Source organism: Phyllostomus discolor, chromosome 3 (assembly GCF_004126475.2).
Source record: "Phyllostomus discolor isolate MPI-MPIP mPhyDis1 chromosome 3, mPhyDis1.pri.v3, whole genome shotgun sequence".
NCBI lineage: Eukaryota > Metazoa > Chordata > Mammalia > Chiroptera > Phyllostomidae > Phyllostomus > Phyllostomus discolor.
The window spans coordinates 88,530,839-88,544,302 of record NC_040905.2 but is presented as its reverse complement, the minus strand read 5'-3'; the positions used below and the strand labels follow the sequence as shown (position 1 = coordinate 88,544,302).

Below are 13,464 nucleotides of genomic sequence, written 5' to 3'. Positions count from 1 at the left end.
AATGAATCAACAACTGTTAAATATCAAAGGTACATCATTTTTGCACAGATCTATTAAAACAAAAATATTAATTGCTTTGTTCTCAAATATTCTGTACTTCTAAAATTTCCTGAGGTTGACATTAAGGAAGACAGTTAGCATCTTGAACTCAATATACCGTACAGTGGAATACTATTTAGCAGTAAAAAGGATTTGAAGTACTGACCTGTGCCATAGCATGGGTGATCCTCAAGAACATTTTCTAAGACAAAGAAGTCAGCTGAAAAAGGCAACATATTATATGTTTCCATTTATATAAATTGTCCAGGAAAGGTAATTTTATATTGACAGAAAGTAGATTAGTTGATGCCTGAGGCTGGAAATCGGCACCAGGAATCTTTCTGGGCTGATGCAAATGTTCCAAAATTGGGTTGTGGTAGGGACTAAGAAGTACACACTTCCAGTTACAAATTAAGTCAAGGAGTTATAATGCACAGCATAGGGAACATGGTCAATAACATCATAATAACTATGTATGGTGACAGGTGGCTACTAGACTTATCATGGTGATCACTTTGTAAGGTACAGAAATGTGGAATCACTTTCTTGCATACCTAAAACTGACATAATATTGTATGTCAATTATAATTAAAAAATGAAAAAAAGATAAATGTCTGCTGAGAAGCCAAAACCAAAATAAAACAAAAACCAAAATTGGATTGTGGTGAAGGTTGTGCAATTCAATAAATTTACTAAAAACTATTGAATTTTACATTCAAGAGAGGTGAATGTATGACATATAAGTTGCACCTTAAATTATTTGAAATGAAAAGAAGCAGGATGCCCCAACTTTGATGAGTTTGTTAATTGCACCATTTGCTTAATGTGAATAAAAATGAAATATATATTTGTTATATATAATGAAAAGTTAACATGCTACACTGCACTTAGATACCAGAATATCAAAATAGCAGTATTTATGTTTCACAAGCTAATTTTCAACAAACTTTTCTTAGTCATATAACAATGAAGAAAATATCTCTTTCCAACACACTGTCCAGCTAACCAAGTAATAAGGAGTTCTCTCCTTTTATACTTTGCTAACACACTGCAAGTATGTCCTTGACTATGTATGATTAGGATGGTATACAATATTTGACCCATGATGAAATCTTGATGAAGAGAATGCATAGCCAATAACATTTAATTAAGGTCTTTAAGGACTCATTGGCCATAATCAAAATAGTGTAAATTTTGAAACAGAATGTTTAAATTGATTAGGATATTTAAATCTTTTCAATATCTAATATTTGTTTATATACATGTTAGTAATTCTTGGATAAGTAGGTACCATTACAAGTTTAAAGTTTTAAAGTAATCAGTTGGAAGGAAATTTTAGCAAAAGCTAGAAGGAATATTATAAACTCCGATCCCCGGAAGGGGAGTCTGAGGTTGACTTTATCAGAGTCTTCAACATGAAAGTTCATTTGCTGAGGACAAACAGCTCTCCTTGACCAGATATACCTCTTCTCTGAAGAGGCCAGACTAAAATGGCATAATTTTAAGATGTTATAGTTAGAAAGAATGAATTTCCTGACAAGTTGATTTATTTAAGGATAGGATTACGTGAGAGGCTATGTAGGCTTCTCTCTGGGAATCCTAAAACTACAGAATGTCAACATAGGTATGAATGCATGAATCTGTTTTTTGTGAAAAATCGGCTCCTCCTCAACTTCTTCAGAACTTAATTTACTTTATTGTGAATCTACTATTTATTTGAAATGGCAAAATAATGTGTTGTCTGGAGGAAAATAGAGTAGGTTTGAAGTATGCATGACCTGGCTTTTTGTGGTGTGGGAAGCATGCTTATTTACAAGGTTGACACATCTACACATATACTACAAAGATTGTCTTTTTCAGAAACGTGGTTTGTAGCCAGCACATCTGTTGTTCTTATGCAAGGGATTAAAATGAACTGTTTTTGTTGAAGTTCAGCTGTAGAGTAACAGAATGTTAAAACAGCTTGGTAAAGAAGTTACCTATTTTAGATTTTGTTTCTTTATATTGAACTTTTAAATTGTTCCTTTCCTCCATGTGAAAAAGACTCTTCATTAAACATAGAAGTTTTATGTGGTTCTAAGTTATGTTTTTGTCACTCTATAAGATTTATATATCTAAGTCTTTCTGGCTTAGGATTTTGAATGTCAAATTACATCCAAGTTTGATGTTTGCCAATAATGATCTTTCATAAAAATCTTATCAACATTGTTGACTCTTAAGACCCTTCTTTGAATGTGAGATTATTTTTCTCTCACAGAAATCTCAAATAAACTTATTCTGGCTTTTCCCTTCAAATGGAATTATGTCATTTTTGTTGGAACTTATCAGGAAATCTTGATTATCGTGTATTTCAGTACATTTCCAAGAGTTAATAAACTGCATGCATACAATTTCTGTGAAAGGGAAAAATTTTCCCATATATTTCTGTTACTGTTTTTATAACAAATGTGAATCATTTAATTAGTCAGTTTTCAGGAGCTGACCTCTGATTTACTGTGTTTCTGAAAACAGCAGCAGCAATACTCAAAAACTATTTAATGATTCAGTTCTGCTTAGATGAATATATATTGATCATCTAATAGGTTCATTGAAGTAATTATAGCAAAAAGAGGAATAGAGTAGGAATGCCTAGCTTTCAAGTTGCCCATAGTCTAGATTAGTTCTTCTTAAACTTTAAGATGCATATGGATCTCCTGAATATCTTGTTAAAATGCAGTGGTTCTGGAGTGGGATTTGGGTCTGCATTTCTAAGCAGCTCCTAAGTGACGCATGATGTTGTTGGTTCATGGACCACACTGTGAGATGCAGGGGTCTAAATAGACTGTCCTTAACATTCCTAGAACAGGCTGCCTACAGATCATAGGTGACATATATTTGCTAAAGTTTTTATCATCATCGATGACAGAACTGAGCAATGGCACAGTCATCTTCTAGAGAATGGAGATCATATAATATTAACTTACATGGAAAGAATCTGTGACTATGAGCCTTATTAGTACTGTCTTTCTAGACAGCTGAGCTACACATAGAAGTAAACAGACTGACATGGAAACAAAAATCAAGTTGTTAGAACTAAATGTTTATAAATAAATTAGACTGGCCAAATACAGGGTCTGGCACGAATAATGCCCCTTTTTAATCACAAAATCATAAGCATGTAATTCTGTAACATAACAATATCACACTCAAGCACACCATATGACATTGTAGCTGAAATGTGCAAATTAGAAGCATAAATTATTACACCCATATTATTACCCTACCAACCACACCCAAGCAGGGGTTACTCCTGCCAGACTCTATCTTTGTTATATGGAAAGATACATCTTTACTGATTCTGTTTTGATTTTTTTTTGAACTCTTACCTACCTAATAAGAGAGTCTTTGCTAGGCAGAGAAGTCATTAAAGCAGGTGTACGTGGGAAATGTGAATGAGTGAGGAGCTCTGGGCGTGGCTGGGGCAGCGGTGTCACAGGGAAGGAGCCCTTCGCTCCATCACTGCCAGGGAGCACAGCAGGCCCAGCAGGGCCAGAGCTTCCAGATTTTCAAGAAAAGCCAGAAATGAAAATTTCATGTGAAATTTCCCAATTTAAAAATGTTGGCTACTAATTTAAATTCTTTTAGAACATTATGCGGGCCAAGAAAACACATCTGTGTCCCAGACACAGCCCCTGAGCCACCCATTTACAATGTCTAGTGTAGACTACACTGAAGTGTCATGACTGAAAAATGATGAATTTTTAAAATGAAACTTTCTGGCCTCTTGTCTTTAGACACTTTAGTCAAAAGAAATAGCCTCTGTGTTAGGGACTTGGAGGTATTGGTGTAAGACTGGTGTCATGATGAAACCCGTCTTTTTGTCTCCTTTCACATTCCAGACTACAGGACAGGCCCATGTTTCACGCAGGTCAACAACCAGATGTGCCAAGGGCAGCTGACAGGCATTGTCTGCACGAAGACTCTGTGCTGTGCGACCATTGGACGGGCCTGGGGCCACCCCTGTGAGATGTGTCCCGCCCAGCCTCAGCCCTGCCGGCGGGGCTTCATTCCCAACATCCGCACGGGAGCTTGCCAAGGTGAGTTAGCTGTCTGCCTGTGTATAGAGTCGCCCATGCATCAGATCGCCTTTCACTGCACTAGGAGGACCCGCCACTATGGCTGGTGACCTTTAGCCATGTACCATTTCCAAGAGGGGCTTCATGAGCAAACCTGACTAGAGATAGCTTATCTCTTGGCCACCGAATAAATAATTATTTTCAACTGTTGACATAAATGGGTAAATGAGAGATAATATGAGAAATTAGGGAAAATTAATAAAGAGTTTAAAATATTTATTACAATCAGAAGACAAACCACTCTATGTCTTCATCCACTTGGCACTACATGCTCCCTCCCAAGGCCCCTCAAACCGTAGACATCTTAACACCCAGGAAAAACATTTTGTCCATTTTTTCTAATCTCAGTCAAGGTATGAGAGCCTGAGTCCAGGCAACATGGAAAAGAGAGGCACCTGGTATTGTTATTAATAGTGTCTTTAGAAACAAAATTGAACTTCCATGATTATAGTTATTTCAGAACTTATATTCTAGTTGGTTACATTTGGTGTACTAGAACTTATATTCCAGTTGGTGTCTTCAGGAAACCTTCCCAACCTATAAATATGTGTGTGTGTGTGTGTGTGTGTGTGTGTGTATATACACACACACACACATATATTCTATTATATATATGTCTTATATATCAGGGCTAGATTGGGGCCCTGAGGATACTGCAACAGTAAACTCCAAGCCAAGGAGCCAAAAATTGTTACATATTTACTGGATAAGTACTTTAATTTTCAGCCACCACAATTCTTACCTTTTTTTTTTTTGGCTACTTTTCTGAAATCACATGTATTAAACCTATTTTTAGAGCTTAGAAACAGCTCTTGCAATGAACTTTCAAAAACCAGTAAGAAAACTCTCCCCAGGGCTCCCGCTGGCTTCTCTGGGATCTGTCGTGGATAATAGGGGAAGGGCTATCAAGGAGCATGTATAAAGGACACATGGACAAAGTCAAAGGGGGTAGGTTGGAGGGTGGGAGGCAGGGATGGGAGGGCTGTGGTGAGGTAAAAATGGAGACAATTGTAGTTGAACAACAATAAAAATAAATACATTTTGAAAAAGCAGTAAGATCACAGGAAAAGAGAAAAGTACTTTTGTATTATTCAAAGAAATGGCATTACTCATATTTAAGATGTGGGGAGTTAGATATATTTGTTATAATTAAACCATATACAAAGTTACATCTGAAGTTTTTCAAATTGATGTCAGCAGCCCATGTCGGAGGCAGAGATGTTATCTACTCAGCCCACATACATGGCACATTACAAAAGTCTGTCCTGTGTCTTAAAACTCAAATGAGAATTGTAGTTCGAGGAGCTTGTGTATAGCCTCAATTTGATACTGCTACCAGTCTGATTATATATATAGTTCCTGATAAAACAGCAATTTTTCCTATAGAAAATAAGCTATACTATAAACTATATGGTATTCACTATGCATAGATTTCCTAGATTAGTATATAGATTACCATATAATTTACATAGATTACTATTAAAGATGAAGTACTGTGTAGATTTACTAGATTGATACTGACTGGATTTCCTAGACTAACACTTTTTGTTATTCTATAGCATTTTTCACCTTCTGATATACTTATTTATTATCATTGTTATTTTTATTCTCTTCCAGCTAGAATGTAAGCTTCATTAGGGCAGAAATCTGTTTTATTCCTTAATGTCTCTGAGTCATCTACAACAGTGCCTAACATACAGTTGATGCTCAGTAAATATCTTTTGAATTAATAAATGGGATTACAATTAAAATACTTCTAAAACCACTTTTCATAGAGATATTTCAGGTTCAGAAATGCCCTTAACTTCAACCTAACATCCCAAATTGTTGACTTTCGTCATCTTCTGTATTTGCACTTATGCTTTTTTACCTTGGTATTTTGTCAGAGAGCTGTGGTTTTCTGAACACAGTTATTAAAAATGAGCTGATCTAAAACTTCCTGAATGTTCTTCAGGATTAGTAATGTCTGAAGGCTTATTTATTTATGTTTATGCAGGAAAGATAAGTTTTGGGCTTCATTTGCCTAAAAACATCTAATGGATTAATAGAGCAACAGGAGCAAAATGAAATTTGCCATGTGGTTAAAATGTCTGGAAAAGCAAGCGTAGAAAGTTCTGCTTTATTTCAAAATTGTGGCATAGTCAGAAAGTTCTCAATTCAATACTAATCCTCAGTCAGGCTATTTTAAGGCTACATCTTACTGTGACTTTTTTCCCTTTAAATTCCTAGACTCTCCCAAATACTGCTGCCAAATTAACTTGGAAGATATAGGGCATGCAAAAAAATAACATAATAAAACATATGTGCATGTCATACTTTTCTTTGTAATAGTGATCTCTTAATAGAATAATGAGTATTTTATAGAGTTAAAAATAAATTTCAGCTGTGTAGATGATAATTATAAATACCTTAATATTGGTTCTAAAACATGGTTCATATTAATGAAGGGAGGACATTCTGAAGTTCTGAACATAATGTCATCACACAGCTGATGCAAATAGAAAATTACCTTGTCTGTGGCTTAAGAGGGACCTAATCCCTCTTAACACGATCATGTGATAAACAGAATAACTGGAAAATGAAGGATGACAGAAAATTAAGATGATATTTTTCAAAAATTAAGCTACAAGGAAAGTAATGAATATAACTATTGCTATAATGACTTTCTGGCCTAAAATAAGCAGTGTCAGAAAGGTGGACTGCTAGGTGCTGTAAGGTCAGGCATAACAATTCTTGACTCCTTCCATATTGAATCCACATTTAATCTCCTCTTTTCTTGCATCTTATTATACAGTAAAAGAACCAAAGTTAACTAACATAGCTCTTAAAATTTAAACTGTCATAAAATAAGTGACTTAAAGCTTTAAAAATTGGCACTAGGCCCTGGCTGGTGTGGCTCAGTAAATTGAGTGCAGGCTTGCGAACCAAAGAGTTGCCGGTTCAATTCCCAGTCAGGGCACAAGCCTGGGTTGTGGGCCTCTCCCTCTCTTTCTCTTTCCCTTCCTCTCTCTCTAAAAATAAATAAATAAATAGTATTTTACAAAATACTAAATAAAAATTGGCATTAGGCCATTTCCAAGAATATTTACAAATTTAAAAATGTCATAACTTGCCACATGCCTATGTTGTATTATTTTCTTACAAGTAATTTCTTCTCTTTTAATGAATCTACTCTAATTAGGAAGTATTTTATTCAAGATTATCACTAGACTTAGGTTCTTTTAGATTTTCAAATGAACTATGCGTTTACATTTTTAAAACTATATTAAAATAAAACTTTCATGATTATTAATTGGTTATTTGATTTTTAGGAATTAAACTTTCAAATGAAAATGGCAGGAGAAAGTTGCTCATTAAGTTCTATCTTTTGCTTTATCGTGGACAACAGGAACAGGCTGATGATGAGGCTGCACTCTGTTCCAGACAACACGAGAGGTGTGGAACTCAGGGACAGAGCCTGAGCCAGGCCCTGGTCAGGACACACGACAAGGGCTTAAACAAAGAAATAGCAGTACAAGCCCTAAAGTACTCCCTGCAAAACAAATGCTGGTGTGTGTTCTTTTCCAATGGGATTAGGGTACAGAAACATTGAATTCCTTCACTTGGACTGCTCATGAAAAATGTAGGCATTAAATCTCAGCTGAAACCAGGTAGGCAAGGCTAATTTCTCAGCTGTAGTCTGAGAGGAAGATGCCCCGAGTAGAAAGTTATTTATGGGCCTTATATATAACACTAAAGAAAAAGAGATTTGGTTCATTTGATTAGTGTAAATTATAAAAGATAAGTTTATCTTGGCTGTCTACATTGACTAAGTTAACCAGATCATTACGAAGTTCAACTTTAATTCATATTGTATGAATACAGGCTGTTCTAATACAGTACAAAAATTTTAAAATAGACTTGATTATAGAAACTCTCATTTAAAATAGAATATCCCCCTTCTTTTAACTTGACAAAAACTAACAGGGAAATGAATAACAGGAAACAAGACATTCTAAAATAAAGTTCTACAACCCCCCATTACAAGTAGTGCTGAACACATACAGTTGCTGGTAAGTCGCTGGGACAAGGAGCATCTTCAAAGCATTTACTTTGAGTATCAGCATCCTGAAATGCTATTCAGCGGCTGTGGGTTTTCTATTGAAGATGAAGAGACTGTCCTTCTAAGAGATAGCTCTACTGCAGACCCTCAGAGTAAAGAAGGGATAGTAGAAAGAGAAATTTTGGAGGCAAGCCATGTCTAGTATCCACTCGCTGACACACTCACTGAGGTAAAGGAGAGGATGGGTGAAAGAGGACATAAGAGCCACCAGTGAGCAACTCCAAGAGTCAGTGTCTGGAAGGGGGAAGGTGGGAGCCACGTCACTATTGGAAAGTTGAAAATTTATACTGGGGGTGGAAATGTGGGAATTTGGTGAGAAACCCTTTCAATTAGTATTCCCTAGAAAAATTTTCAAACCAATTCATTTCCTCTTGGCTATCCCCTTTGTTGCTTCAGCAGCAAATGGCACCATTTAAAGAGTAATAAAGAGGAAAGGCCTACATAAAAAAAAAAAACCTGAAAAAAAAGAAGGAAGAGCGTAAAGAAAGAGCCAATGAATATGCTTTAAAGAAAAATCCCAAGTAAATACCAAATTCATATATTTCTCTCTTAAGGATATGAAAAACAATTATGGTCCTTTTATAAAAAGTAAGTCAAAGGAGAGTTATGAGTTCAGTAAAAACAATCAGACATAAAAATGAATTGATAATACTCAAGAAAGAAATTGAAAAATGATTCAGATCTTTACCTGGTAGAAGGCAAATAATGCAGGTATGAGGTCTGTCTGGGAAAAGTCCAGCCATTGTTAATATAATGAGAATGGTTTTTGTGACATCAATGTAACCTGGCAGCCAAGAAGAGTGGACTAGAATGTGCATGCATGAAAAATGACGCCTTCACTGTATTAATCAGTGTGGGTAGTAGGTGCCGTTGAGTGAGCATGTGTATTGTGCAGCCATTGCATTCAAAATGATCGAGGAGAGCCACAGATCTTCATCAGATTTGCATTAAGCCTCAACATTCCTCCAAGGAAACCATTTGGATGATTCGGAAGGCTTGGCTATGGGTTGTGATTGGCAGCTTCATCACAACAATGCACCTGCTCATGCCATATATCTTGTGCACATTTTTTTGATAAAACATTAAATCACCCAGGTGACTCAGCCCCTCTACAGCCCAGATTTGGTGCCCTACAACTTCTGGCTTTTCCCAAGGCTAAAATCACTGTTGAAAGGGAGGAGATTTCAAACCATCAGTGAGATTCAGGAAAATATGAAGAGGCAGCTGACAGAGATGGAGAACTGTGTGAAGTCCCAAGGTGCCTACATTGAAGGGGACTAAGGCATCACTGTCCTATATATAATGTTTCTTGTATCTTGTATCTTCTTCAGTAAATGTGTCTATTTTTCATATTATATGGCTAGATACCTTCTGGACAGACCTCATATACATTTAAAAATACAAACATACATAAAACTGAAAAGAATTGATGACTGGTTAAACCTAAGGAAATCAATGAATGTCAGATAACAATAAAGAATGATTATAAAGAAGCTGATACATAATGAAGTCAGACTAGAGAAAGCGGGTGAAAGGAACTGAAAAAATGCTTGCAGATAAAATAGAAAAATTTTCTAAAATAGATAAAGGCTTCAATCTGTAGATTGAAAGGGACAAAACTTCAATAAAAAGAATAGGTAGAGAGAATCCTGTGGCATAAGAAAGAATAAGCAATTTTTTTAAATTCAATATCCCAATTCCTCTCAAGCTTCTATAGAGCAACACATAGAGTAAAAAACATTGTGGCCATGGCTACACACTACTGAGGTAATAATCTATACTTGATTTGATTTATATTTAAATGAAATTACTTTCGTTTCTCTGTAGAGTATTAATGAAAGGGTTCAGAGTGAGAGCAAAGAAAGGTTCCTGCAATAGTACTGGTGGTATATGATGGAGGTTAAGACCAGAATAGAGGCAGCGGGAAGATTTGAGATGTATTTGGGAAGTAAGCACTTGTTACTGATGGAATGACGTTAGATAAGTGAGACAAGAGAAATGGAGTTTATCTCCTAGGTTTCCGGATTTGACAACACAGATAAGTGACATTTGTTGAGATAAGATGGAGAAAGAACTGTGCTGTCTTCCTTTTATTACCAGTGCAGAGTCCTATGGGTAATAACTTACCCATATTTGCTTGTTGGGATGCTCGTCGGTTCATTTGAATTCTGTGAATACATGAATAGGTGTTCTGGCTGAATCAAACCATATAAATGGTTGCTAAGATAACCTGTATTTCTCATATTTCAGAATGAGATCTATCCTTCCATTGCTGTACTTAAAGACTGGAATTCCTTTTAGGGAAAAGCAAGTACCATGTGTAAATATCCATAGAGAATGGAAATAAGAACTTATACTTTAAAAGTGGGACCAATATGGCTAACATTTATTTTTATAGAAATACAAGTACTATGTATGAAATATCTGGAGTGTAAATATAAGAACTTACCATTTTAAAAGTGAACCTAATTTGGTGACAGGCAAAGTTCAAAACCATTCACTATTATATGTAGTAATAGCAATTGGTCCTTAGTTCCCACAGATATAAATTAAATGAACCATTTTTATATGTGTGTACCATTGCACAAATTTGTTCATATTTTAATGTGAACTAAAAATAATATACCATCTAATACTAATTTATATAATAAAATCAGTTTGGTATTATTAGCAAGTTTATTTGGAGAAATTAGAGAACAAATGAGTTCATGAACTAGAATTATTATTGCTTTGTTATATTATTTATAACCATATAGACGTTGACTGAAGTGATTATATAAGGTTTAAATTTCAAAAGATTAAATTTTATTGCATAAAATTCTTACATGTAATTTGAAGTGATTCAACACGTAAAGAAATAATAATGTTTGCCTGCATTGAAGGGGTAAATGGAAACACAGCTGTATAGGAATCTGGGCAGTGGAAAACTAATCAGATATTAGTAGTTGCTTATGTTAGCATTTTGAAGATGTAGAAACTCTTACACAGTTTAAGGGTTTGAGGCTTGCTTTTCTTTAGTTTTATAGAGAGCGCTTGTATATGCCTCTAGGTCAAGTTGATTATTTCTACAAGATTGCTTTAAAATTTCCTTTTTTAATGATTAACTTGATTTACCTAAAAGAATTAATTTTGCATAGCTGTGTAGTCTAGGATACTTCAAAAATAAAGGTTTTAATTTTTTTTCTAGGAAAATACTTTTTAGGCAATTACAAATAAACCCTGTAAAGTTGGTTTGCTCTTTTCTTTGAAAAGTTACTGAATCTACTAAATGTGGAGTCAAAAAATTTTATGAATAGTATTAAGGGATTTATAGGCTTGGCGTCGTTTTTCAGCTTATACCATGATATTCTTTCTCTGATTTATCTGCCAGGAAAAGAGGTTTCTAGGGATGTTTTTACCACATTGTAATGAGAGTGGAAATGTAGTACATTTTAAAAATAATGCGGTTTGAATGTTCTGAATTAAACTGTTCGGCACAAAAACTTCTTGTCATATATTTTATTCGAGTTGCTTTTCGTTTGGATCAGATATCCTTTAATAAGACTGTTTCTGTGGTCTGAGAGAGCACATGAAATAAAAATAACAATGTAAAGTTGCCAAGATTAGATTATGGTTGATATTTTAGATCTATATAAAGTTTTGTCACTTTTTTTGGCCCTTTTGTTATGGGTTTCAGTTAAGACCCTTTTTACATGGTAGTACAGAAATGTGTCATAGTAATTGTGTTCAATCAACATGATTGGAAAACTGGATGATAAGAGCCCTCTTTCTGGCTGATGTATTGGGAGGCATTTTCTGTGAGCAGCTAGTACTAATCAAGGAAAGGCACCTGTGTAAGAGTTCCACTGTGATTGTTTAGGTTGTCACCTACTCAGGGTTACCCGGGTGGAGGGTATAGGAGGGATAAATGGTGATGGAAGGAAAGTTGACTTGCAGTGGTGAATGCACAATATAATATACAGATGATGTACACCTGAAACCTATATACTTTTATTAACCAATGTCACCCCAATAAATTCAGTAAAAAAGTTTTTAAAGCGACATCTACTGTAATTTTAGTATAAAAATATTTTGAACTGTTGTACTTAGTTTTATAGACAAATAGCTAAAGCAAGGAAGAAATAATAAGGATGCTAAGCTTTCATAGGCTTCAATTCTCTTTTATACACTAACATACACTAAACTTACGGACTTTTCAAAAAATAATAGGGTAAATCAGTAATACTGACATAGAGATGTATCCACAAGATCTTTTCTTAATTAGAAAAACCAAGATGCAGAACAACACATAGAGCGTGATCTTACTTGTGTTAAACAGACCACCACTCTGAACTTGTAAGAGTGAGAGAACAGCTAACTTATTTCAATGGTTATCTCTTTAATTTTCTACTTTTTGTATCATTAACCTTTATTACAATGTGTATATGCTATTTGGTAATTAAATATATAGTAATAAATGTGTTATTTTAGCCTGCTAATTTGAATACTGTAAATTTGCATATAATTATATATTATATTTATTTTTATATAGTGTTTACCATGACAATACAGTGAATTAAAGATTATTATCCTTTACATGGAGAGAAATTAAGGCACATTTAAATAGATATAAAATGACAGATTCAAAAATTCTAAATCAACAGACATTTCCCAATTCCTGATAGTATGTTAGCTGTAGTTTTTTTGTACATGCTCCTTATCAAGTTGAGGAAGTTTCCTTTTATTCCTTGTTTCCTGAGATTTTAAAAATGATGAATGAGTGTTGAATTCTGCCACTAGCTTTTTTCATATCTACGAGATAATTATGTTTTCATTAATCTGTTACTATAATGAATTAAATTGATTGATGTTTCAATGTTGAAATAACCTTGAATTCCTGGGACAACCCCACTTGGTCATGATATATTAACTTTTTATATATTGCTTATATATAACTTTTTTATAAATGCTTAGCTAGAATTGCTAAGCATTTTTGTGTGTCTATTCCAAAAAGAAATTATTCTATTGTTTCTTTTCTCATAATGTTTGTCTGGCTTTGGTGTCGGAGTGATGTTAGCTCCAGAAAATGAGTAAGGCAGTGCCCCCTCTTCTGTAAGGGGTTGTATACGACAGCCGTTGTTTCTTCTTCAGTGTTTGAAGGAGTTTAGCGGAAGAGCCCTCTAGGCCTGAAGTTTTCTTTGTGCAGATTTTAAAATATGAGTTCAATTA

The 13,464-nt window shown here is 34.7% G+C and overlaps 1 protein-coding gene across 4 annotated transcripts in view; it reads left to right on the top strand.

Annotated features, from left to right (window-relative positions):
- Positions 1-13,464, top strand: part of FBN2 (fibrillin 2) — a 257,503-nt gene that overhangs the window by 76,224 nt on the left and 167,815 nt on the right. For all 4 annotated transcript variants that reach the window (XM_036020716.1, XM_036020718.1, XM_036020715.1 and 1 more), the window contains exon 6: positions 3,918-4,115. In XM_036020716.1, the coding sequence (XP_035876609.1) occupies positions 3,918-4,115 (198 nt within the window). The remainder of the gene's footprint in view (positions 1-3,917; positions 4,116-13,464) is intronic.